General features: G+C 46.6%; 1 protein-coding gene across 1 annotated transcript; it reads left to right on the forward strand.

The window, feature by feature from the left end:
- CDS2 (CDP-diacylglycerol synthase 2) lies at positions 1–25326 on the forward strand. The gene is made up of 13 exons (XM_075043693.1): positions 1–134; positions 12553–12695; positions 13692–13788; positions 14198–14295; positions 15033–15172; positions 15596–15654; positions 16413–16495; positions 17365–17452; positions 17787–17855; positions 18516–18668; positions 18971–19090; positions 19714–19817; positions 20513–25326. Exons 1-13 carry the CDS (start codon positions 72–74, stop codon positions 20640–20642), a joined length of 1347 nt encoding a protein of 448 aa, XP_074899794.1. The 5' UTR covers positions 1–71; the 3' UTR covers positions 20643–25326.
- The last annotated feature ends 2085 nt before the right edge of the window (positions 25327–27411 follow it).

A 27411-nucleotide genomic window follows, 5' to 3' on the forward strand; every position in this document is an offset into this window, starting at 1 on the left:
GCTCGGGGTGGCTCAACGGCGGCGGGGTCGGTGTCGGAGCGGCGCGGAGCGGCCGCGGGCGCGGGGCCGGGATGACCGAGCTGCGGCAGCGGCTCGGCCGGGAGCCCGGCGGGACGCGGGAGCCCGAGGAGAAGGTGGGGATGCGGGCCGGGGAGCGGAGGGGACGAGGCCGGGGAGCGGGGCCTGCGGCGGGCGGGCTGGCTGCGCGGCCTGCAGACGGCGGCGGGAGTGGCGGGGGGGGGGACGACGGGGACGGGACCCACGGACGGGACCCTCCGCCTCCGCTTTCTCTCGCCGGGGCCGCCGCTGCCACCCCCGTCCTGCCCCGCTCCGTGCGCCTCTGCCCGTGCTCTCGCAGCGCCGGCGGGGCCCGCCGCTTGGTTGATTTGCCTCCCCCCGCCCCGGGCTAACCCCTTCGACAGCCCCAAAACCGGTCCCGAAGGAGCAAAGCCCGGCCCCGGGGCGAGTTTCTGTCCGCGGCTGGGCAACCGGGTCCCCGATCCCGCCTTCTAGGAGCGCGGAGATCTGGGCATAGGCTGTTTTGATGGGGGGTGGGGGGGTACAGAACCCCGCAGGTTCCCATAGGGAAGCCTTTGGTATCTCCTAAGTCATCCCTAAGTGGGGTGCGTGGTCTCCATCGATAGTTTAGCGACGTTTAACAGTTGCATTTCTCCAAAGAGCCGTGAAAAGAAAACCTGACTCTCTTTTCCTGTAACGTCTCTTCTCTTTCAAACCCAAGCCCAGCTGGACGCTCCCAGCTTGGCGGTCGCTCCGTGAGTCATGTCGTCGCCCTTGTCATCTTTACCTCCCGCGCCTCCCCAGAGGGGAGAGGACCAAGAGGAATAAGCAGTCAAGAAAAACTTTGTAAATGATATTTGCAGGGTCACAGAGAGCAAAAACTGGAGGGAAAAGCGGTTCTTTTCTGCATTGGTGTTCAATGCGCCTGTCTTGGGAGCAACCCCATGCTTGTCCATTTGCCCTTAGTAGCATCATATTGATGTTTCCTCTGTTAATGCATGAAGTACGCAATCCAGAGGAGTGTGAAATCATCAGGCAAAACTGCCTTTTGCAATTTAAATGTCACATTTAATGCTGTTTTGAATGCCAGTTTAACACCTGCTAGGAGCTCTACAGTCAGGTTGAGGAAGCTTTATTGTTGTGATGTGATTAGAAAGGGAACTGGGACAGAAAGCGCTCACCCCGTCGAGAATGGGTTGCCTTGATCTGAAGTTTCTGCCTTTTTTGTAGCTTACATGAAGCTGTCTCACATCCAGATTTGCCGAGCTCTATTAAGAGAGCAATAAGATGGTTCCCATTCTGTTGTTGTTGTTGTGCATAGGGCAAAGCTGTTTTCCTCTAGAAAAGTACGTTTGTCTCAGTTGGAATTTACTTTGCAGCAGAAAGTCTTCAGGGACTTTTATATTCCAGCACTTTTGTGGGAGTTGGAAGATGTCCCTCAGCAGCCTGGAAGGACTAGTACTGCTTAACTGGTATGCAAACAAACTCCCTCGGCCAAGCTGCAATCTTGCTTTAGCTACTTGTGATGCGTTCCTAAAGAAGGTCAGAGGGCCGCTATTTTGAGTGCAATCTTGTTATCTCCAGGCAAGTATGCTTTTTACTTATAATGAGCCTTCTGAAGGGCTCCTCTAATACTACCTTTGAGTCAATGACATGAAGTGTCCTTACTAGAGAGAGGCAACATTTATGTTGTACTGCTCATCCTAAAGCAGCTCAAATGAATTGCAAGAGGAAAAAAAAAAGAAAAGATGTTTTCAAGCGGTGAAGAACAGCTCCTCTGAGGTGCTGAACGCGACATCTCTTAACGATAGAAAGCAGTTATGGGAGGCAGAGAATTTCCCAAAACTGTTAAAATCAAGCCTGGTAGGAGATTACCTGGTAACAGTAACACTGCCATTAGTAAAACCCTACAGTATTGTGCTTTCTGTGGCAGCAGACTTCAGTGGCAGATTTTTTTCTTTCCTCCCCTGAGATCAAGCTGTTGTGTTTTTAGTGCTCGGGAAATGCCTGGCAGAGCCTGGGAATAACAGCAGTGTAAAGCCAACGCTGCAAAATTGCTCGTGCACGTCCAATTTATCGGTGGTCTTAGCCTGCCCAGTGCGTTGCCTGCAGGTATTGTTGTTGAGAGGGGAGATTCCCGTTTCTGCTTTGTCATTCAGTTAGCCTTGCCAGTTTATTTTGCCAAGAAAAATATTTTATCAATGCATATTGTATTCTACAGAAACCCTTGTGTCTTCTGAAAAGAGTTCTTGGCACGTTAAAAGAAACGAGTTAAGATGAGATGTAAACATCTCGGCTGGATTTAAGATTAGACCCAGAAAGTTGTATTTTGTACTTGTTCCCACTTTGTTGTTTTGATAATGGAAAGAGAGAGTCTGGTTTCACTTTCTGGTCCTCTAACCCTTGCACAGTGTCGCAACTTTGATGTTTGCCTCCCTGCTGGCACAGGACAATGCTTATAGCTGAAACTGTGCTGCTTCAGTTGAGACCGTCGTGCCAGAACATTTTTAAATCGATTTTTGTTAAAACTCTTGTGCAACACACAATCTTCGTCTCAAAGGGAACAAGGCAACATCTGTTTACTCTGATCAGTGAACTCCCTCTGATCTCTCCAGTGAAAAAACAGGGAAACTTGCCCTGATGTTATTTGTGCTTGGTACCCATTTTCTTAGCCCGGAGGACTTAGATGCTGTTAACTGTTGGCTGTTAGTGTATAGATATTTGAGTTTAAATGATTGAAACAAGTTCTAGTTTCTTGTTACCTTACAGATCCCATTCTCCCTTGGTCTTTGTAGACTCATTCCTTTGCTTTGTAGACTCATTCATTATCTAAAACCAGAGGTTGATGCCTTCTCTCCTGTGTTGTGTGCATCCCATTAAATCACATTTTCTCTTCCAGCTTCCAAAGAAAACAGGAAAAGTGCGAAAGAAAATTGTTTCACGATGCATGCAGAGCTCCTGAACACTTCTGCTGGTTTAATGGGATTTTAAGATCGTTTCTCAGTAGCTGTTTGTACTTCGTGTGACTCAACAGTGAGGACAGGATTTTTTACTTTTCCGTCCTTTTTCTAGGATGTTGCACTACTAGTTGTCCGAAATCAAGGGGTGATCTCGGACATCCCATGGCCTAGTCCCATGGAAGGGGAGGAAGGCAGCTCTATTTAGAGGCAGGCTTATCTGAGCTGCAGATCATACCCCTACATCACTTGTGGCTTTGTTTACCGACCCCTTTGTCACTGGCAGTCAGTGTCTTGCTGGAAAATACTGTTCCTTTTAAGAGAGGTGGCAGCTGCAAGAGCAAATGGAAGCAGTCCCTGCAGCCGCTGTGCTGGCAGGCATTTTTGTGCAATGGCCTATGCAGGTGGATTCTTCCACCATGCAGCGTTCGGCACCTCATTGCACCCATAGCAGCTGGGCCTGCTCATTTCTTATGGGAAAAGGGGCGACGGCAATTGCAAGAGCGTTGCTTCGCTGTTACGAGGTCTTGAAGAGCAGGTGTGAAGGGTACAGGGGTGAAATGTTTCCATACTTACGAAGGGCTCGATGATGAGGACTCTTGTTCTTTCCGGCCTGGTTTTGCAGTGGACTGACTGATGGTGTGACTTTTTATCTGGCTGCATCTTTATCGTGTGGTACAAAAGGATGAGAAGAAGTGGCCTCAAGTTGCGGAAAGGGAGATTTAGGTTAGATATTAGGAAAAATTTCTGTACTGAGAGGGTTGTCATACATTGGAATAGGCTGCCTGGGGAAGTGATTGAGTCACCATCCTTGGAGGTATTCAGAAAGCGCATAGACAGGGTACTCCATAACATGGTTTAGTGGGCGTGGATGATGGCTGGACTCGATCTTGAAGGTCTTTTCCAACCTAAATGATTCTATGATTCTATGAAAAAGTGAAAGACTCTGACTTCAAGCCTCATGATTTCTTGTGCTTCCAGGCATTTTGCAAGACTTCCCTAGTGATCTAAAGTGCTTTGAAGATGCTAAGCTAAGTAAATGCTGGGTGTTTGAACGCTGGTGCTGACAAGTAACTGTCCCTTAGGTCTGCTTGGGAGGGTGAAGGGTAGATGTGAACAGCTGCCTGGTATGTGCTGGAAAGGATGCAGCAGCTCTGATTTTGGTGTTTGTCTTGGGAAAGGGTGCAGGGCGTAGAGAGATAACGGTGCAGGCGCTCTGAAGGTTTAGGCAATTTCAGATCCTGTTACTTCCCAAGTCACAGGAGAGCTCCTAGTAGTCGGGAGTTTGTGATAAGAAGATGAGGTTCTCGTAGGACCAAACCCAATAAATCACTACAGTGATGCCTCTCTTCAACCTCATCCACGATTAAGGGAGGCAGAAGTATGAGTCTGCTTCCAGATGCACCCCAAAGGTTTATTTTTTTAATAGCTCAATATTATCTTAGGCTTGATACCAAGCATTGGTTTGCTTGGCTTCTGCTGAAGCGTGAGCCTCATTTATTCTTGATAGATGCTAGCAATCTCAGGTCTGATGTGAGAATACATTTCAGCCTTCCTTGCTGTTTGATGCTCAGTTTTATGTGCACCTGGCAAGAGGAGTGCGTTGTTGTCTGTTACTGTTAATTGTGGCAATGAGAAATTGGACTGATTGCATTTCTAATGGAGCTCATTATAACCGGCTGTCAAATTTAATACCTTTGTCAGCATCTGGCCTGCCCTGGAGCTGATGAAGGAGCTGCAGGCTGCTCATCATTTCCTTTGGATGGTGTTTGACTTGACTGCTACTCCTTTTTGCAAAATGCGCAGGCTCTCTGCCCGTTTCCTTGCTTATTTGTGGCGATGCCAGAGAAGTTTAATGCAGGGAAGATGTTGTCGTTTTAAGGGTTGGATGACTCCGCCTCGGGCTGTGAGGGAGTCCTTTCCTTCCCAGTCTGCGCGGAGCTGTGTGCAGCACTCGTGCGTGATAGAGGGAGCACGGACACTCTCAATGCTCAGGTTAAACCCCCGAAGTGCATGTTGCTTTTCTGTTACTCAGCCCTGTGGACAGTTCAGAGCTGGCTTCTGTTTCCTATCCTTATTTAATGACTAGATGATTTATTTCTGTCTGGTCTGGAGGGCTACACGAGAGATTGTCTCTCTTGCCAGTATCTGAAAGTCGCCGTTACCTCCAGGCAGATGGCTGACCTGTTTTCTGAAGTGCTCCCGCTGCGTCTTAGTGGATCTGGGAGCTTCTTACCGAGTTCCCTCTTGCCGCTCCAGCGGTCTGTCCTCGCTCCCGATGGCAGCTTGTTATTGTGTACAAGAAGGTCAGTATAGCGCAGGGTGATGGAGGGAGGCCATGGCACACCCACAGCTCCCAATGGATATTTGTGCTGTCTTTGACCCCGCCATTGCAGGTTGAGGTCAGGGCTCTTGCTTGGCGCTCAGACGAGCTGTTTTGTACGCGAACGATGTCTCTGCTTGCACTTCCAAAGCTGTGTGCTTGCAATGATATGCTGGGGATGATTCTTGTGAATGGAGGAATGTTTGGTGCTGAGAAGAGGGAAGTTGTGATGAGATGCTTGCGTTTCTCTTCCCAGCGGTGAGAAAAAACGAGGACTGATTTCACTGTCTGTCAACCGCATACCACACATTAGGTGGCAAGAAAACCATTTTATCCTCCTGCCTGCTTTTAATGAGCAGTGATGTGCACCAGGGGTAGACTCCCCTTGCAGATAAAACCCTTAGGACATGATCTTGCGTGAAGATGCAGCATTTCCAAGCAAATCCATATTTCCTTTCTGAAAGACAAGAATACTGCCACTTTTCTTTGTATTGGCCAGGACACATCTGCAGGAATTTGGGGCAGAAAATTATTACTGTGCCTGTCAATAGCTCTATTGTTTTCCCCCAAAATGTGGTCTGTGTTAGCCTGTGTCCCTCCTGGTGATCTGCTTCACTTGAGTTTTCTCTGATTTCTGTTTTCCAGGACTATAAAGGACCATGAAGTTTCATAGATTTTTCTTTAGAACAAGTAGTGTGATAGTCTGTAGGTTTATGATGATAGCTGTGACTTCAGAAAACTACTGATTTGGGTTCGTCAGGATTACATCTAAACGTAACTGGTCCAAGTCCCACATGGCTCCTTTCCTTGATTAGTTCAAATAAAGCCAGTGGGATTGACTGGTAGAGAAATGTGAACACAATTGTGGTGTCACCTTACAGTCAGCAAATTAAATAGACTGGTAAGATTTTTTTCTGATTAGATTTTGGAAAAATATGTTTAACTCCAGAGGAATTGAGGGTCAGAAGCCATCGGCCTTGGCCTGATGCAAGCTCTCATTTCGAAGGACAAAAATAGACTCCCCTGCACTAATGTTCTGATGCGAATAGTGTACCCGATGCTGCAGAGCTGTTTGTTCTCCCTCTTGTTTTTCACAGATCTTCCAGAAAACAACAGGTTGAAATGTCTGCAGAATTGTGCAGACGCAGCTCTGAGCTGGGGCAGCCTCTTTCAGACACTGATTCCAGAAGGCACTTAGGAGCTTGGCTTTCTTGTTTCTCTATGTGTTTCTCCATCTCTGCAGGGACAACAAAGTCTGCCAGTTCGGTAAATGGCACAATAGCAGAGGGATGCCACTTAGATCCAGGAGAACCCAGCACTGAAGCCTATCTCCAAAACATCTCCATCACATCTTTCAGAGGGGGAGGCAGGTTCCTTTCTTAGCAGTAGGAAATTCTGGGGGAATGCCAGAACCGGCAACCTATTTTTGTGCTTGTTTTGTATACAATAGCTTCTGGAAAGAACTTGGAGCCTGATGCATTTACCTTCTTGATTTCCTGGAATAAACAGACGCCGGAGTGGGTGCTGTGTTGGGGGCCAGGCAGAGGATTAACTTGTGCCAAGTGAGTCACAGGGATATGCGACTTCGCATGAATCATATTTGCTGACACTGAGATCAGGCTCTTGTATCAGACTGTTGTTCTGCTAAATGCAAACTGTGCATACCTCCAATCACATCCCACTGGCAAGCTGAGCTTGCTTGTGTTCAAAACAAAGCGGGCGGCTTTGGGAACATAAGATGGCAATGGGAGTTTTCTTAGTCATTTCAGCCACTATGCAAACATTTATGCTTTTTGTGATGTTAGCTGCTAATGGTCTCCATTTTTAGGCATGCCCTAATTTCTGTGTGTGCTTTCAACTGGAATATGTTTTTTGGGGGATGGGGAAGGGAGTCCCATATCAACATAAATGAAACCTGAGCTTTGTTGATTTTTTTTGAGACAACGAATAAAGCAGTCACCACTAGATGCCAGCTTGGTGGCGTATCTTGATGGAGGGACATGAGAAACTTGAATTTAACTGCCCTGCAGGTCACTTCACAGCCCAAGAAGTTCAAGCGCTTTGCCCTAGACCAGCACCAGGACACAAGCTACTTTGTGCCCACTTGCAAAAAGCCAGGGCTTTTCGGGGACCTTAGTACAAATCAAGCCTGGGTGCTTGTTTGCTTCTTCCTTCTAGTGCTAATGGTCTCCAAACTTCTCTCTCGTTTCACTCTTCTGGCTTGTAAACCTCTAAAAGAGAATATCCTGTCATTAGGGAGTAACGGGAGGATTTTTTGCCTTGATGTCACCTTGAGGACAGAGGTCTTGGTGGATCTGTCTGAGGTGGGTTTGGCTGTGGCGTGGCAGCCGCTGGAGATGGGCAGGTGCCGTGTAGGTAAAGCAGTGAAGAAGGGGAGAGGGGAACGGAGCAGACAGTTCTCCTGGATGTAGGAAGTAAAACCACTTTTGAAAAACATTGAGATTTTCATAACTGAGGCCGCTGGGTTTGTATCCATTAGATTAATTATATTGGCCTTGATCCTGCAAATGTGCTCAGAGGTGAGAATAGTAGAGGCTTTAGTACAGTTGGTCCCTGTTGTTCTAGCTGTCAATTTTATTGCCTGAAAAAGCAACTATATTTTTCTTTTTAACAGTGCATTAGCATTTTCCATCACAGCTTTTTGTTAAAATCTGGTGGGAAGTCTAAATAAAACAGCACCTTGCTTCAAGAAAGGTGCACAAATAATGGGATTTCTTGAACTAATTTAATCTACCAGCGTTGAATACTTAACTGTATCTCTGTATTGGGCAGAAAATTTTTGGCAGGGAGGTAGCTGACTTGTTTCTATGACAACTGAGATCATGTCATGGATACTTGGGCAAAAAACCAGAGTGCTTACAGCTTCTGCTGCGAGAAAGCCATTTAAAATATGAGTACAAATTTCTTACCGCATACTTGATGGAGTTAAGTGGTTTAAAGAAACCTAAATAAAATAAAGCCAGATTCCCAGGTAACTGGAGGGAAGGTTTCCTTTACTCTTATTAAGGGTTTTTAATTGTTTCCCGGCTCTGCATCATGCATGTGGATTTCTAACATCTTGGCACACATTTGCACTGAGTGCTCTGCCTCCCTTCTGCCTGGGAGGAGAGAGGCAGAGGGAATATCAACAACTGAACCAGCAGGAAAAATTGGTGAGGGAGGACTGTGGTAAGAGAATATGGAATAAATACAGCTGGAGACAGCTATGTCCCAGTGCAGAAGCACCAGTGGAAAGTGGTGGGATTGCTGAAAGGTGACAGGGCTGCATTTTCATTTGTCCGGGCAGCATCGGGTTCAATGAGACCCTGGTGCAAGATTGAAGCTTTTAGGTACCTGTGTCGTGCTGTGTTAGTTGCTACCTCAAAGTCATAGTTGGTTCAGGCGTGGTCAGATGTATGTGAGGATCAGCCTGTGGCTAAATAGCTTCGATTTTAGGAAGAACCTAAACAACAACTAAAAAAAGGCAGAAAAAAGGTCCGTGGAAGGGTAAAGGAGAGAGTACTGTCCAGTGGCTGGGAAAGGAGACAAGTCATGATTTCTGCGTTAACTTACTGCAAGTCTGAGTCTCTCCAGGCTTTTCTTTCAAGGGCAGAAATAGCAGAAAACAGCAGAGAAGAGGCGTCAGAAGCCTGGTGTTTCTTAGGGGAGCAGCAGAATTGGTGACAGAATACCATCTATTAGACCCAGCTTCCCTGAAACGCTGTTTGTACTGGCATTGTGGGACACTCTGCAGTCTGTGGCTTAACACAGCCTAAACCTGCGCCTTGCAGTCACAAGCACATTGCAGAAGCACTCTGTAATGAGCTTAAATTTTCACCGGCGATAGCCCTCGGCAAGCATCACTCACTGTCGTCTGTGCCGGTTTGCACTCTTTGCTTGCTACTGCAAGCCGCTTTGCGGAAAGCATTGCTATCTGATGATTATCCTTTGGGGATGGGGATCTGTCTGGCTCGGTTGGAGGACTAGCGAGATAGCAGTGGAAATGTGCGGGAGGGTGTTACCAAGGCAATGCCACAGCTGGATTAAGTAGCCCAGACCAGGGTGCATCATGCTCAGGCTTAAACAAGTTATTTAGCACCCTGCTCAGCTGCTTAAACTGGTGATTTGTAGGCTGATGGTTGCAATTTGCATAAAAGGTATAAAAATAGTGTCAATTACTGAGTCCTCTCCATAGCCTATATCTGGCACAATGTCCTATATAATCTCAACACTTCATTTCAGAGAGAGGTCTAAGTAGGGAGAAGAGCTGATTCCCAACACTGCTCAGTTGTTTTCGAAGTGAAGATGTTAAAATGTATAGCCCTCACTTTAAGTGGCGATTTCTTCCATAAGGGAAAATGTTTTCTTCCAGCTCCCATCAGGCTTAAATTGAGGAAGCGAGACATGTGGCAGGAATGAGTCCTCCATTTAATGTTGAACCCTAACAACGTCCCTTTATCTTGACAAACCTCTTGATTGCCTTCATTGTACTCTCTGGAAGTAACGTGGCAATGTTTGTTGGAGCTGTGGGTATTGTGTGTCTGTTGCACAGCCTCTCCTGTTCCCACTGCTGAGGATGAAGTGGGGAAAAGAGGGACACATGCACCGTTGGACTGATCCAGTGAGGCTTTGCTCCTGCTCTTGGAGACCAAAACACTTTGCAGCATGAGGTTTGGTTTGCGTTTGTGCTGAAATTGGTGGATCAAGTAACTGGTGATGTGGTTTACATCAATTCAGCTGTACCATCGGTGTCTTGCAATTAGTGCAAGAAATCATCATCTGGGCTATGGCAGAGATCGGGACTGCCTATTCCAGAAGCTGTTAGATTAGCTCGGTTGCAACATCAAATTCCTCTGTTTCTTGAGCTATGCAGTTGCTTTCATCTTTCATGTTCTTGGCCAGGAGTGGAAGGGAGGAAGGCATCAGTGCTCTTTCCCTTTCTTTTGGTCTCTGAGCACTTTGCGAAACTTCTGATCCTCTGGGCCACAGGCAAGGAATAATTTGCCTGCTTTGCACTTAGCCTTGCAATGTTAGTGCTTTGGGGAATAAACTGCAGGGATGCTGGCTTGGATCTGCTTCCTCGTTTCAATGCCTTAGTCCTTTTATTGCATGGCTGGCGAGCCTGGGACTTGCATGCAATGATGGATACTTGGACTACATTAGAAACCTGCTTGAGGTTTTTGGTTTTAGCCTATACAGATGATGGTGGTTACCCTAAGTACCTAAGCACTTCCTTGCCCATTTGATTTGAATCAGTCACATTAATTTTTCTTTTTTAGAAATGTGCAACAAGAGAAGAAAACCCCCCATTTCCTAAAGGTAATCTAGAAGTCTAGAAGGAGAAACTGAGTTTGATCAGGCTGGAGCTGAAGCTTTTCTCTGTTATTTAGGTTGCTCACAGGGGAATTCTGCAGAGAATCCTTTTCTTGGAGAAAGCATAGAGAAAGCATTGAAATAGGAAACATAGACTGTAGCTAAATACAGTGCACTGATTTCCCAAAACCTGCTCAGGAACAGGGCCCCTGACCTGTGCTGTGCTATAGGATGCCAAACTCATGGTCTGCGGGGAGTTTTATCGTTTCCAGTCTTTTTGCTTGCTGCCATTTGCAGCTGCCTTATGGATTCGACCTTTTGTGTGTTCCCAGCTAAATGGCACTAAATCTCTCTGAAGTCCGAGGGACAAGTGGATTTTACAGGTCAGTTAAAAAACAGCTGAAAAAAAAGCCAAGTTGCATTTCTTTGCCAGCTCTTCAAACCCCCGTGAGGGCTGGCAGAAGTATTTAGTTTTGCTTTCCTCTTGCTTCCCAGTGGATGGGAACGGAAAGAAGCAAGCACGGAGCAAGGTGAGCAAGAGGCGACGCAGGGTGTGACTGGTGCGATGGCTGGTGCTTTGCTCGTCCACGGAAGTTATCTCTGACAGCACTGTTGTATGTTTAGCTGCCTCCACCTGACTGTGTCTAGCTGTCCTTGTCTGTTTGAAGAACCTGGCCTGCAGCCATTGATATGTTACAGCTTGGGAAGTAATTATTTTCTCCTGCGTTAAATAAGGGAGCTACTCAAGTCTTACTGCTCTAGTGAACTACAAATATCCCCCGATTTGGTTACACCAAACCAGTTGCAGTGGATGCTTGTTTTGGTGGGGGTCCCCCCCTCTCCGAGCGCAGGGCAGCACTGCCTGGGAGCCCAAAGGGATGAAGTCACTTTGTTTGCAGGGCTCCCTGTGTTTGTCAGCTTGGCTCCCTCCTTGCTTTTCCTGCAAACATGCTTTCTTTTCCAGGAGTTTTAAAATAGCCCATGGTCTGAGGCCAAACGCATGGGCTCTGCCTTGCCTGATGCATGAGTGCTCCCCAGGGACTGGTGTTTTCCTTCCTTGCTTCAAGGACTGAGGAGCAGGATGAAGCTCTGCCACTGAAATGAGGGGCAAAATGTGGAAGTTTGGATTCGTCCCCTATTCAGGAGCTGGACTGGAGCCAAAACTGCCACTGGGGAGAGGGCATGGGACTGCCTGGGAGCCAGGAGGTCGTTCCTAATCCTTTGTCCACCACTGGCCTGTTGCAGAGCCTTCAGTAACCTCCTGTCTTGCCTGTATTTATTTACCCCCTAAATACAGGACTTTGCTCTGAGCTAAGTGCTGGAGCAGTACAAGGGGCAGGGAAAGCACGTGTGTTCATTTCCAGTACATCAGGTTTCTTCTGTGGTCAGAGAGGATGGCTGGGCCTGAGCGATAAGCCATGCTCTTCCTCTTCGGCTATTTGAGGATGGGCTTGGTGTTATTTTTGGTGCCCTCATGTAAAGTCAGCACTTGAAAAGTCTGTCTGAAAGCCTTGAGCCTGTCTACTTGGGGGCCTTTCTGTCTAATTTGGGCAGTGTTGCATACTTGGAGATCTGCCTGGAGATTGGGAGACCTTGTAAAAATTCCTGCTAACAAGCTTGTGTCCCTTAAGCACTTGCTGTACTTGGAGATACTTATTAATCAACTGCGAGGCATCTTTAACTGTTCAGAGGGAACAGATCCTTTTCTATGGCTGCTGCTGAGACTGATGAAGAGTAAAACCCATCATGTATGTCACCTAAAACACTTGATGTTGTTTCTCATGGGTATAACCCTGTGTAATACCCAGAATATTTTCTTCTCTTTCTCTCACACAGAAGCAGAGTGGTGGTGAGTGTTACGTGCAGTGGGTTGGTCTGAGTGTCTTCAAAGAGTGCCAGCACTGTATGTAGTAAAGCTCTTTGTCTCTCTTTAACTTGCAGGAGTCCGAGTCTGAGAACAAGCTGGATGGAGAGACAGCATCAGACAGCGAAAGCAAATCTGAATTTGGAGGATCCCCCCCGGTGCCGACATCGGATGACACTCCAGAGGTCCTGAACAGAGCTCTCTCCAACCTGTCCTCAAGGTAGCACTCACTGAGCATCATTCCCCTCTGCTGCCAGGGCCCCTGCATCTTCACGGCGCCTTTCCTAGCCCCAGCGGTGGCTGCTGGAAGCTGAATAAGCAGCTCTCAGAAGCACTGCGCTCTCCCTCCCTGGCATGCAAGCAGGAAGGTGCCCCCGTGGCCACAGGAGACAGAAGATGAAGGTGATGCTAGCGGGGAGAGCAGAGCGCAGCGCTCAGGGCTGCTGTGTGTGGGAGAGGACTGGTGGCAGAGGAGTGCTGCGGGAGGGCCACCTCGCTGCGTCCTTGGTCTTGGCAGGTGAAAAGAGGCCTGGGTGGGGCAGAAGACGCGTTTAGCTTTGACAGAACTCTCAGCAAAGACTTCAACTGCGGTGGTTTTTAACCACTAGTGTGACCTACTTCTGCAGGAATGCATGAGAAAAGCATGCTGATAAGGACAAGATTTAAGAACAAACTGGGAATGTTCTCTACAGGCTGCTTTGGGGGGAAAGCATCTTACTTATATCACGGGAGAAAGTATCTCTCCTGGGTGTGCTGTGAGGATGAGAGAGGCTCAAGGCAGGATCTGTTGGAGAGTAGCGAGGGTTTGACACACCAGGGCCCATGCCTGCTCTTGAAATGAGTGCAGAGAGGGGTAATGGTCCCCATTTTATTTGAACTTACCATGCAGCTTGTCCAAGGTGTGGGAAACCTGTAGCAGAACAGGAGCAGACACTCTCCTGTCCCATTTCAGTGCCCTTAGAGATGCTCTGCACCTGGCTAATGCTTTCTGCATTTAGTGACGTTCATAGCAGGGGAGACTGAGCTAAACTGTAGCCTTGCAGCTGCTGCAACCAGGCCTTCATCAGTGGATCAAGATCTCTCTGCAGCACTAAAAGGAAACTTGGGGTTTCCAGGGCTCGGTTTCCTTCCTGTGACGTACAGAGAGCAGAAGTGCTGTCCTGCTTCCTTGCTTTGTTTTGACTTTCTCTAATGTCTTTCCTTCTCTATGGCTTAGATGGAAGAATTGGTGGGTAAGAGGCATCCTCACGCTGGCAATGATTACCTTCTTCTTCATCATCATCTACTTGGGACCCATGGTCTTAATGACAATAGTAAGTGCTCCAAAGAGATGCCCTGATGTTCACAGCGGTAGGGGGAAGGTTGCTGGGACCTTTGCTGTGGTAGGAAGCTCAGGACCTCATATTTTGGAGGTCCCTATTCAGCTTGCTGGATTTCTCTCTCCATGGAGGAAACCTGGAAGGAATCTGTGACCACCTGCCCCGGCAGTCAGCATTTAGCTACAATTGAAACTAATACAAGGAGTTGTTAGAAACCTCCTGCAAAGGAAAGGGAAGGGAAAAACAACGTGGTGAGCTTCCCATGTTGGATTAGGAGACTCCTGGCAGACTGATAGCAACTGCTTAAGGACATTTTGCTCTGCACATGCATGTTTTTTATCTCCTGGAGGAAAGAGATGTTTAACCAACATGTATTACAGCTTCTGTATGTCTTTTTGTGTAGGTGATGTGTGTCCAGATCAAATGTTTCCACGAGATTATCACTATTGGCTATAATGTGTACCACTCGTATGACCTGCCCTGGTTCAGGACGCTCAGCTGGTGAGTAAGGGGGCTGCTCCCCTCCCAAGGCTTGTGTGCAGCAGTAACGCTTGATCCCATTGCAGACAGGCAGCAAGGGGATCATCTGGCTACCTCCAAACCAGAGACCCTGGGATTGCTGTGTGTTGACCAGTGTCATGTGTTAGCAGCTCTTGTGAAGGAAAAGCTCCCACAAACCTTGATAGATCGATATCTTGAAAGAGCCCGTATTGATAAAGTTTGTCCTGTTGTTAATGAAGTGCAGAGATTTGAATCCCATGATCTGTGCAAGGGACAGCATTGACAGGCATCACCACTTAGAGATGGACATGATTGCTTGGGTGGGATGGGACTTTTTAGGTGGCTGTGAAACAGGGCTGAACGTTGGGACATAAGGGCTGGGGAGAGGGCAGGAGCAGCGCTTTCAGGAGGCACAGAGCGGGTGATTTAAGGATGCACAGACTCGCAGAGGCCTGTTGAGGAGTGCCACCTAAAGGCAGAAAGTCTTTGTGCATCAGGCGGCCAAACGCAAACCCCAGCGGTTTGATCCATGGCAAAGTGGAGCTGAGTGATGCAGCCACTAATTTGAATGAAGGTGACATTTCTAGACTGAGGGAAATAAAGTTCTGGCTGTCACTTGAAGAAAGCCTGTTTTCAGTGTACCAGAGCAATGTAAAGACCTTAGGGATCAGTCACTTTCAGTGTTTCTCCAGAAGCCTTTTAGGGTTCCTCCTAATGAGCATCTGCATCCTTCGCAGGTACTTCCTGCTCTGCGTAAACTACTTTTTCTATGGCGAGACTGTGACAGATTATTTCTTCACCTTGGTTCAGAGAGAGGAGCCCCTGCGAATTCTCAGCAAATACCACCGCTTCATTTCTTTCGCCCTGTACTTAACAGGTAGAGACCACATTTTCTGTTGCTTAATCTTGTCTGGGCTGGAGGGAAGAAATCTCCTTGAACCACTCTTGTTCTGAGTATTGTGTCCAATGCAGGATCCATAGCAAATTATCTCTGCTCTTCAGTGATGCTGGAACTTGGCTGCATAGTTAGAGTAGTGGTGGGAAATCTCTTCTTCCATGAGGCTCTGTAGAAGAAAACTCCGTAATGTGGATGGGACAGCCAGGCTTGATTGTTCATCTGTCCAAGTGTTACCTGTAGGCAATGGTACTTTGTGACTTCCCAAGTAGTTTGTTTTCCCACTCCACATTGCTGCTTTACTCAAGTAAAATCCTAAGGAGCTGTGCAATGTCATGGTAAAAAAGTATTTCTTACTGTTGAAGATACATTCCCACCATTTACTTTTCTACTGTCTCTCAACAGGTTTCTGCATGTTTGTCTTGAGTCTGGTGAAGAAACACTATCGCCTCCAATTCTACATGGTAAGGTTAAATGCAGGGCCTGGCTGCTCCCAGTTGGAGGCAGAAGAAGGAATAAATGTAGCCTGCTTGAAAACATTGTGTAGAGGACTATGTGTCAGTAGATGCTTCTGTGCTGGTCATGCATTGTAATGCTGCCTGGAAGAAAAGTTACTGTGAGCAGACTGTATTTTTAGGAAGCTGGCTCTGACCAGATTTCCCTGCAAACATGTATTCTCTTCTCTCTGCACTTGTGGATGCTATTAAGAAACTTTCTGCAAGCTGAGAGGACTGCACAAGGCTACTTGACTCTTGTGCTGAGCGTAGATCACCACCAGAGTTAATTGGCTATGTCCTCCTTTTCCCAAACATCAGTAAGGCATTGCTTGTATTCGACTGTTGACATGGCTAGTTTTGCTTTCCAGTATATTCAGCACACAGGGATATGGCTTGGATATCTATCAGTCTTCTCTTATATAGTCAGGAGGCTGAGTGAGATATGTGGGATAGGTGTAGGCTAAAGAGCATTTAGTCCAGCAGAAGTCTTCCCAATGAAGGTCACTTCTGGGCTTGAGCTGAGGAACATGCCCATAAATTACTATGGGTGACTGTTCACTGCTCTTCGCGACTCTTGGTGTTTGTCATGATGAAGGTGCATGCTAGAAATGCACATGTGCATGAGCCCTTCTCTGAGAGGTAGCTAACAGCATCTGATTTCTGCCAGCGATGCGTATGGGCAGTGTCTCTAGGCAGGCTGGACTGCATGCTGTCTTCTCTTCCAGTTTGGATGGACCCATGTGACGTTGCTGATTGTTGTTACCCAGTCACACCTCATCATTCACAACCTGTTTGAAGGAATGATATGGTGAGTTGCCATGCATTCTGAGTTGCTTTCATTTCTGCAGCCTGAAATGAATTACCGTGTTTTGAGTTAAAACTGTTCTTTTAAAAAACCAAATGGCCAAGGAGAAGGTACTTCCTGTGAGGGACCAACCTGTTCAGAATAGAAAAGCAAAAGATTGAGTGACACCTCAGCAATTTAGGACTTGCTTTGTGCTACTTGAGAAGTATAGAGAGTTGTTGTGAAGAAGCATCTCAAAATTGCTGTGGGGTGCAGGGACCTTTCAGGCAGCGTCAGGCCTGTGTAAGTGCTTTCTCTTTATACCCACATCTAGCAAATGGATGGGAAAGTGCTGCTTGACACTTGATTTGGGGCAATGCTGTCAGCATCACGTTAAAAGCAGCACTTTGAAAGGAAGGAGATTGCAGCCTCCCACCTTACTCCAGCTGCCGTGCAGAGGAGAAGCCCCTTCAGTGGTCTTTCCAAAACCAGCAGGGCCGGAAACTAATTTTGGCCACTTTAAGATTGCATGTTCCTCTGCGTGTCACTACCAGCCCAGAGTGCTTTGGGAGCTGCCTGCTTACAGCTAAAATACAGCCTCTCTGGGGGGGGGAAGGAGGCAACTGTCTAACAGCATGTCATGTGTGGCAAAAAACAATGTGCGTAAAACAGGCCATTCTGGGTATACGACCTGCTTTTTAGTCCAGAGAGCTAGAGTAGTCCCCCAGATTTCCCGAGGAGCTTCAAGTGGTTGCTCCTTGCATTGCTTTGGAGGGGGAGACGTTGATGTGATGGCACTGCAAAGCATCTTATGAAGCAACTGCTCATTTAGTTAAGTCATGGAGTTGTCTGATCTTGGCACTTTCCAATGGTTTGATTCTTCTCCCATCTAGGTTCATCGTCCCAATTTCCTGTGTGATCTGCAATGACATCATGGCATACATGTTTGGGTTCTTCTTTGGCCGCACACCACTCATCAAGGTTTGTAACACTTTGGTGGACAAAACATGCATTTTGGCTTCTTTGGGTCTTAGTCCTGTGTTCCTTCATCTCCAGTTCTGTGGCTTGTCATGGGTCTGAAGCAAGCCTCCAAATTAAACTTGGTGTGTTTCACAGTCTTTGAGGCTGTAATGTTAAATGAACCATTTCAGACCGAGGTGTTAGTGTCAGCTTCTGACCAAACTCTTATTTGTTGGTTGTTGGCACCAATTTGTTCTTGCCTCAGCAAATCACAAGTGAGGAAGGGCTGCATAGGTGTGAGGTGGTGTGCAGAGATGTACAGTTTGTAATTACCCCTCCTCTCTCTCCCTGGCAGCTCTCCCCAAAGAAGACCTGGGAGGGTTTTATTGGAGGATTTTTTGCCACCGTTTTGTTTGGATTGCTGGTAAGTAGCAATCATAGTGCTTATTTCATTGGTCTTTTCCCTTCATAGGGTGACATTGTTTTGTCTAAACGCAGTCAAGCTTTAAGCTCTCCCAGCTCTTGTCCAAGACTTCACATTTTCCTTACTGACTAGGATTTGAACTGGTCCATGGCTGTGTTCTGTGGTGTGTGCAGATACTGCAGATGGAGCAGCGTACTGGAGGAAGTTTTTAGTCCCTGTTAGACCCTGTGACATGTTTATTACAATAATTATCCTTGAAATTTTCTCTGCTCCTGTTGGATGAATGCTGTGCATCATTTCAAGGGCTGTGCAGGGAATTCAGTGCTCTTGGAATACTCTTCTCTGTTTTTATGACAATCTCTGTGTCTTCTTGTTTCCGTCTTCTCAGCCAAACAGTGCAGCCTGTCTCAGCCCGTTCGTACAGGGCTCTGATCACTGCATGCTGAACTGATGCACTTACTGAATAAAAATGCTTATTCTGCCTTTAGCCAATTACTGCTTCTCAGGAGAGTAATCTTCTTAATGAAGCTGGGAGTGTGGCTCCCTCCTCGCCGTGTCTCCTTGAGTGGCCTTTTCCCTTGAGACCGTCTTTGCCACATTGCTCAGGAAAATATTAATTCTGCTTTTTTTTGCTGCATCTCTTTTTCTCTCTCCTTGAAGCTGTCCTATGTGATGTCCGGGTACCGGTGCTTCACCTGTCCGGTGGAGTTCAACAATGATACCAACAGCTTCACAGTGGACTGTGAGCCATCCGAGCTGTTCCAGCTACAGGAGTACAACATCCCCTTGGTGCTGCAGTCCGTGGTGGGCTGGGTAGGACTCTCTGTTTATTGGATCTTATTTATTGGGATAGGAAAACTAAGAGATCAGGGCTTTATTTTGATGGTCTTTGAAGGAACATGACAAGGGATGATGGTACATCCAGAAAAAGGCGGAATTTGAGTAGTGCTCCCTGCTGGTTGAAGGCCCAAAGGAGTTGTCCCAAGTCTGGTGGGACATTAACCCACTTGAAAACCAAGTAACCTAAATCCTGGAGAGGAGAGGAAAGAGGGACAAGCGGTGGACAGTGCTATTCTCATTGAAAATCCTTCTCTGACATGTTTTTCTTTCTGCAGAAGACAGTCCGGATGTACCCCTTCCAAATCCACAGCATCGCACTGTCTACTTTCGCCTCCCTCATTGGGCCGTTTGGAGGCTTCTTTGCTAGTGGATTTAAGAGGGCCTTCAAAATCAAGGTGAGGATGGTGAAGGTCATTTACATTTTAGAAAGGAAAGACTAAATGGTTGCTACCACTCCAAATAGTCCCTGTGCTCCGAGGAGTGGCAGGCTGGGCACTTTGGGAAGGGAGGGGAGGTTTGTCCAGTCACAGATAAAATGCTGGAGCAGGATCTAGGTTGGTTGATTGAACGGAGAGAGACCTTGAAATTTCAACTGTGATATTCTAAACGCCGCTTTGGTGCAGAACTTGAGGTAGAGGAAGAAAGACCCAGTCAGGAAATTTTGCAATTTGAGGCTTCCCTTGATGTCTTGCAGGCTGGTTTTACGTATAAACAGTCCGTGTTCAGTTATGATGCCTTGAAAGGCAAGACAGGGTTGCAAGAGATAAACACTAGCCTTCCTTGACCTTTAAGTGACAGATCTGAGTCAAGCCTTGATGTCTCTCAGGCACTGGTAATCTTCATAACGGAGAAACTTTTAAAACCAGGGAGAGATTAAACAAAATGTCTTCTTAGTCTGACTTTTGCCTTCTGGGAAGAATTAGAGCAAGGGTGTAAGGGTCATGCATAGAGGTACATAGGCAAGTACATGTAATGGGCATTTGAAACTGCTAAATGCAATCCCTTCTGCTTGGCACAGGACTTTGCCAACACAATCCCAGGGCACGGAGGTATCATGGACCGCTTTGACTGTCAGTACCTGATGGCTACCTTTGTTAACGTGTACATTGCAAGCTTTATCAGGTATTTATTGCTTTGCAGTGAAGTTTGGGGGCCCTGTCAAACTAAAGTTACGTACAGGCTTGTAATAAGAGACGGTTGTTATCCCTGTTAGATTAACATCTAAAAATACAAGACAAAGAAAGAGAGGAAATGGAGGCTTGAAGAAGAGAAGCATCTTTTGGCAAGGTCATGCAGAGCTGAAAACACAACCCTCATTTCCCAGGGTCTGCTATTCCAATTGCTCTGAAATTCCTCCATGTCCCTTCTGCATCCCTGTGAATCTTGAGTAGGGTTTCCAGAATTGAAATAGCAGAAAAACCTAATTTTGTAGCATTAACAAGTATTCTGTAGCCAAGCATAGAAGAAAGCCTGTAGGTACCTAAAAGATGTACTGAATGAGTTGAGGAACTGTCCTTATATGGCTGCTTTGATTTTTGAAGGGGAGCATCTGCTGATAAGGGAAGATGCACAACCCTCTTGAAACAGATTGGGTTTGGGTGGGCTTTTTTTTCTTTGCTTACTGTTCAGCATCCTGTGCCTTTTGCACCCATTTCCACATCTCAAATGGAGTTAAGCTCCCTGGGTAGAACTGGTGAAGGAATGGGCAATATGGCTATTACTTTAAGCCTATTATTTTGATGAAATTGCATTTGGGTTGTCAGATCATTTGAGATGTCGCCATGTGACTCATTGATAATGATGCTTTTGTGTTTCAGAGGTCCGAACCCAAGCAAACTGATCCAGCAGTTCTTAACCTTGCGGCCAGACCAGCAGCTGCACATCTTCAACACGCTAAAAGCACACCTTGTTGACAAGGGTATGTTAGGTGGCTTGGAGGACGCATAGACAGCCGGGCAATTGGAACAGGACTGAAAACAGACAAGCCTCCTTGAGGAAATTCCTGGCTTGCCTGATTTGAGACAATAACAAGGCCTCATTTCACTGTAACTTTTCTTCCTTTCTTGGTAAATGTTTGCATTTGTGGTTTTTTTTAATAACATATTTATATAGCTTTGGTTCAAATGAGCAAATCTTGGGTTTCTAGCTGAAAAGGAGTTAAGGCTTGGAAGGACTGTTGGGTGAAGTAGGAGGGTACGATTGTCCTCATGGTCTCTTCTTAACCTTCAATGCATGTGGGCAGAGCTGAACTTTTTCTGTGAGTGTGTTTATGCAGGGAATACACAAAGCTTTGCCGTACAACTGCCTCTGCACGTGGGAGCCAGCAGGGAAGGTGAAGCTGTGCAGCTCCCCTGGCCATTGTGCCAGGCTGTGTTCACAATGGCAACTCTGGGGACCATCATTTTCTCCGGTGGTAACTGTGAATGCAATGTTAATTTTCCCAGAAAGCCATGTTTATGCCTGTGTGCAGTCTCCTTCTGGACTGCACGGTGAGCACAAGGCTCCATTAATTGGAAGAGGATCTTGTACTAATCCAGCCATATTTCCTCTGCCCAGCCAGGCATGTGCATCTATTTTCACTTGCTGTTTTTTGCAGTGCCTCTCACATTCCCCTCTTATGGATGATATTTTGGCAAATAAGATTTTTATAACCAATTAAACCAGAAATAGACTGGGGACAAGGAGTCAAGAAACTGCTAGTTGCTTGTGGGAATGTGGGAGGTTCAAATTGCTTCAAAACTGAATCAAGTAAATAGGTGTTAAACAACATTGAAGTTTCATTGAGTAATTCCTGCCAAGTAAGAACAACCCTTTAAATAACTTGGTTCATTTTTCCCCCATCAAATAACCTTTAAGAAACACTGAACCACACTTTCTTATTTCTCAATGGTTGGAAACCCTGCACTGGGATATTTTAAGTAATTTGAAGAGCAGTTTCCAACTCTTTGGGGTTTTTTTTTTTTCTGAAGTTTGCTGGTTGGGGCTCCAGCACCCCGCTGGTGCTTTCAGCTGGGTATTTTGTTTTTCTTTCAGGGATCATGTCTATCACCTGTTTGTTACTTGAGTTCTAGATGTCGTGCTGCTGAGTTTATCATGGTCTATGTTGCATTTCAGTCTGGGTTCATTTACCTGCAGGCTTCTGTCCTGCTTTGCTTACTAAATCTTGTCATAAATAGTTTGTACTTAATAGCTGCAAGCTTTATCTAAGTACTTTCCTTTATTTTGTCATACTTTTTTATTATTTAAAAATGAGAGCCCTAAAGATTGTAAAGCTTCTCTTTTTTTTTCTTCTTTTGTGATCAGATAGTGAAAATATCCCTGGTTTACACCTTATGCAATGTTCCCAAACACAAGGTGACTCTGATTTTACTTTCCATAGTTTGTGCATGGGAGAGAGAAACTTTACCTTATTTTAACCTGGGGAACGAGTGACAGGGAAAGATAATACAGAAGTACATTGCTGTTTTCAAACAGTTGCTGACATAAACCTTGTACACAGACCCCCCCCATATGAAGACATGTACACGCTGCAAGCTAGCTAAGCATTGACAGAAAATAAAATACCTGAAAATACTTTGTAGTTCATACTCCATGTTCTGATTCTGCCATTGCTTTCATTTACCCTGAGTGAGCGAGAGAGTGCACATGTGTGTGTAAATACATAACAGATATCAACCTCTCTCTTACATTTCTATAGGACACTTTCTGTGTGGTAAGCTCTGCTTCATCTCCCTAAACAGGAACCACAGGGCAGAAGTTTGTGCCCATTGTACTGCAAATACAGGTATTTGATCAAAAGCACAGATTGTGGAGAAGAAGGGTCTGTTTCCACAAAGTATTTTCAGCATGGTGTTGGCAAAGTTGTTGGCTTCTGGCAGGAGTCAGGACTGCTATGACAGAGCCAGTTCAGGATTGCATTTGGTTAATGCCAGTGGTGTACACAAAGGCTTTCCTGAACTAATTGTGGAGACTATTCCCTTCCAGCTTGAATTAGGCAGGGATTTATTTTCTGTCAACTTAGAGGATATTGGTCCAAGCCCATAATCTGAAAATTGGAGGGGAGAATTGAGGTGCTTCCATCTTGCATTGCCTGGGGAGAATATTTGGTCTGTGTTTCATGACAATTTGGCTGAGTTTAGCTAGGCAAAGTGAGGGCACCTGCAAGGAGTACCGGGGCTGGGAGTAGGTGTGGAAGTGATAGGGTTTTGTGTAGTCCCTGAGAAGTAGTTTGCCCTGTGGGGTCAGACAAGCTGGTGCTTTTCTGGATTCTCCCCGCCCGTTGCCAACATCTGCCAAAATCCCTTGTAGTGCACTGTTGGGTCATAAGTCAGTCATCAGAAGAAGCTATAGCGTTGATAAATATTACAAAAGTGTACTGCTCTTTATATTAAGAAATTTTTCATATGGGTCTTTAGTCTCCTGCTCGTCTTGCTTTAAACCTTTTGTACCTCTTTAGTTGTAATTAGTGGGGCAAAAATCGAACGCAAAGCTTTTCTGCATGCTTTTGATTTGAAGTAGCATTCGGGCCTTTTTGAAGGGGTGTAATGCTGAATGTGGACACTGGAGGGCAAAGCAGTTGCATTTGGTGGCTTCCTAGGGCTGGGAGAGAAGCAGCAGCAATAGTGCGTGTGGGTGGCTTTGCTGATAAGCTCACAGCTTTATTCCTTCCCAGCAGTGCAGTTAAAGTGTGGACTTCCAAGCCTGTTTTGATCCTGAAGGGTAAAGCTACGTGGAAAGGGTTTAGCATCCTGCAATGAAGTTTAGTAAACTGAATGGGAACAGTGCATCCGTTTGAGAGATGAGGCGGAAGGAGGGAGATGGGTGTTGTTAAGATTATTTGGAAGCTGTACAGTTGAACTTGCTGAGAAATACTGGCGAGCACCATAGTGTGTCCTCTGTCAAGCTGAGAGCTGTGGCTGGCAAACCCACTTCTACACCACTGGTATGAATATATGTGATAGTACCACTCAGCGACAGCGTGCTGCCTGGGGGAGCATTTGGTGGGTTTTCCTCATCAGCCCAGCCTGTGAGTGGCTTTCGTTTGCTGTAGATACTTCAAGTTAGACTTGGAAAGTTAGACGAAATGAAAAGCTGATGTTAGTGGCTTTGGCTATCCCTAAAGGAGATAACTGTGATGCCAAGGGACGTATAGCAAGACATGTTGCACCTCTCTTCATTGCATTAAGCCTTGCAGGACCGTGGTCATGCTGCAGCTCTCACAAGAATTTAGGTTCAGAGGGACGCTGACGTAGCTAGCACTGCTGGAGAGGCCAAAGTGACACCAGGGATGTCTAGGTAAGGTGATGCGGGGATACTCACGTGAAGTTTCTCCAGCTGCAGGGCTCGAGCTCAGCATTGCACAATAGTTTTTGTTCACAGTGGGCTCTGTGACCGGAGAAGTTCCTCCTGCTTGTGCCCAGCAAAAGGGAAATAACTGTGAGAACAGACCAGCAAGGCGGGTGGTACTGTATCAGCCAGCGTGTGTGCTTGGGTCAGAAGGAAGAGAAAAGTAGGATTTGGCCAATGTGAAGCTTATGAGGGTATGACTGCTGCCTGGCATGGGACAGGCTGGTTTGGAAACCACCTCTTCATGAGCAGTCACTGCTTTTCCGGTTGGAGCGGACAGAGAGAGACATGAGTGTGTTTAATGAGCAAAGGGATGGCATGTGGCTAGAGAGCTGCTTTTGCATAGTGTGAGAAGCTGGCTGTCCTGGTGAGGTGACTAAACGTTCATGACGTTTGTTTGCTGGTGGGTCATTTAGCGATATGGGTCAGACCCTGGTTTGATCCACAGTCTGAGCAGGCACGGCTGGGCTAGGTCTGTGTAGATGAGCACTTGGCATGCTCTGGTAGGAATTTGCTTCTCCAAGTCTGGTTGTAGCCCAAATTAGTTTGCAGATGGGATGCCTGCCCAGACCGTGGCCTGCAGTGCTCGGCGAAACATCAAAACCCAGTTTCTGCATACAGTGTCATGTCCTGTGCTGATCAGCTTGTATTATTTAGATATTCTTTGGGGTGATGGGCTCAGAAGTCTGCTGACACTGATTCTGAAGGGGCAGCTGTTGCCTGGGGTTTATGGTACCCTGTGTGGCTCATGAAGCTGGAAATCCCATAGCATCAGCTAATACTTGGCACCAGGTTGTGAAATGCCAGTATCTTACATTCCAAGGTATGTCTCCTGTTTCCGATGTGTGCAGCGAGTTCCTCTGAGCATGCATGCAGTGGGATCCTGGCATTTCTTCCTTCCGCTGCCTCTAACCAGCTCTGGGTGATAGGAGGAGGGCAAAGCTGTGTGGAAAGCATCCGTACAGCCCATCCAGACCCTCCTGGGGACAAGTGTTTGTCACAAAAAGCATCGCATGAAAGCTCCTGTGGTTCCTGCCCTCTGTAACCAGCCCTGGAATTGCATTTTGTACTACTGTAATCTTTGTGTGCTCCTGTTCTCCAGACCTGATGTGTTTCTACCATCTGCTTCTTTCTCTGTGCATTGTTCTTTTGAGTAATGTTTTAGCTACACAAGTAGAGTTGCCTTTCTTTGACTGAATGTCCGAATGTGATATATTGTATATTTTAAAGTATTTACCCTATTTATATACTATATGTTACTGTTAAATAAAAGTAAGTTCCATTATCTGTAGTGGAGTTTTATTCAGCGCTGTTAGCAAGTGGGGGAGATGCTGAAAACCTCCTTGCTGTGCTCTGTAAAGCAGATGGGTCTGTTTTAAACTCAGATTCCCCCATTCCTTGCCCTGTAGCTCTCCTTCCTTCGGGATCTTCCTAAGAGCAGACCTGGTTGTGGCAAAGATACACGTGGAGGCTGTAGATGGGCTGAGCCCACAGGCAGGATTGGACCATCCACATCCTGCATGAGGGACACAAACAAACAGCTGCGTTTCCAGGGTGGATTGTAGTGGAAGCTGTGATCAGATCAGAGGCCTATCTTGATCGAAGATGAGGGAGGTGTTGGCACCACCGCACCCTGCAACTCAGCTCATTTTGACCTAAAGATTTCATTGGGAATGTGAAAAACTGTTGGAATTCCACTTAGCATAAATTATTCATTCATTTCAGCCATCTCTCCTGACTTGCGTGGGGTTGGGAGAGCAGAATCTTTCATGTACCCAGCAAAGCACTATTTTTAGCTCTCGTGTTATTTTGATTGGTTTTGACTTAGCAGCTAAGCCAAACCAACCCATGAGCAGCTCTCTTTTTGCTTCCTGTCACACACACCGTGTGGGCATTTTCAGACAGTCCTACAACACCAACAAAACACGATGTTCTCTCTTTCTCTATAGTAACCTTGCAAAATTACTCTAAAGCCCCAAATCTTGTGTTGCAGCACATCGCCCTCGGGGGAGTCGGCCAGTTAAGCATAAAATTGCTGAGCAGCACCATGCGATATTCAGCAGTCCTACGAAGCAATTAGATGCCATTACTGAGAGGTCTTGAAAGATCCCTCGGTGTTAAATCTTTTGGAAAATGGGCTATGAAGTCTCTCGGCAAGCAGCTGAGCCGGCTGGCAGTAGGGTAGTGTGTGTGTGTGTGCCCGTGCCTTGCAGTGAGTCAGACACATCATCTGACAGCCTCTGCGGCTGGCATATCTGCATCGCTGCTTGCATTTCAGCCGTTCAGCTGAAGGTCCCTCATTTCTCCCCATCCTGTGCCAATTTAATTAATTCAAACATCAAAACTGGCAAATTCTCAGTGGAAATCCTGGTGCTAGCTGTGCTTCATACCCAGAAAGACAGTAAGCCTCAAACCAAGGCTGCCTCTGTGCGAGCAGGTCTCATGCAACCCTCTGTCCAGATGCATTTTCCATGAGATCCTGATAGAAGAGGGATGTAAAAACAAACAACTTTATGGGCTGAGATTTGCCCTTTTTAAGTTCCCCTGGGGCATTCGTTTCAGGAACAGGCTACCTGGCTTGATTGGTAGGAAAAAAACCCCCAAACCACTCTTGTGATGTCCTTTCCAAAACCTGGAGGCAGCCAAAACAGCTCTCTGGGCTTTTGTGAAGGGCTCTTTTGGGGTGCTAGAGAGGGCTGAGCTGCTGTGGCGTAGCCACACAGCATTGGGCTGAATTGCATGATTTTGGGCTAAAACATTTGCTGTTTCCTTTCTAGAGGAGGGGAAAGTGCTGCGTGACATCCTGTTCGCACAGGCAGGTGGGGAAAGGCGGCTGTTCAGAAGCTGCTGCTGGGCTTTCATAAAAAAAAAATGGGTTGAAGAGAAAAAAAGGATTAATATGCATGACCCCCTAGAGCTCCTCTAGCTTTCTGCAGTTATTATTAAGACAAGGGGAAAAATGGTGCTTAATTCAGGGCTCATTCAGGGCCCTCTGCTCGGGGTACAGCAGAAATGGAGTTAATTCAGGCATTTTAGGTCCAAAGCAGGATACTGGGTTTAATCTAGTTCAGGCTTGGGTACATGCTGGGCTGCTCCTTTGCGATAGCACTGCTTTCCATGCCATCCTGTTCTCTGGATTTTCAGCAGTGGAATATGTGAGCTGGGGATCTCTGAGCTAGCTCCACTCACTGCTCAAAGCAACAAATTCATTTTTCAGCTGTGATTAACCCAAATTAGCCCACCAGGGTCCACCCTGGCTGTGCTGCGACCAAGCAGTCAACGCAGGCTCCAGCTCCTTCCCCAAGAGGCACAGCCTCAATATACACTATGGCACTAAAAAAAAAGCCTTTGCAAGTGGCTCGGTGCATCC

The sequence above is a fragment of the Buteo buteo genome, chromosome 12 (assembly GCF_964188355.1).
Source record: "Buteo buteo chromosome 12, bButBut1.hap1.1, whole genome shotgun sequence".
Taxonomy (NCBI): domain Eukaryota; kingdom Metazoa; phylum Chordata; class Aves; order Accipitriformes; family Accipitridae; genus Buteo; species Buteo buteo.

Coding starts and splice junctions, on each gene's coding strand:
- CDS2 (XM_075043693.1), top strand. CDS start 72: ATGACCGAGCTGCGGCAGCGGCTCGGCCGGGAGCCCGGCGGGACGCGG. Junction 17,453..17,786: donor GCCGCACACCACTCATCAAG/GTTTGTAACACT, acceptor TCTCCCTGGCAG/CTCTCCCCAAAGAAGACCTG. Junction 17,856..18,515: donor CCGTTTTGTTTGGATTGCTG/GTAAGTAGCAAT, acceptor CTCTCCTTGAAG/CTGTCCTATGTGATGTCCGG.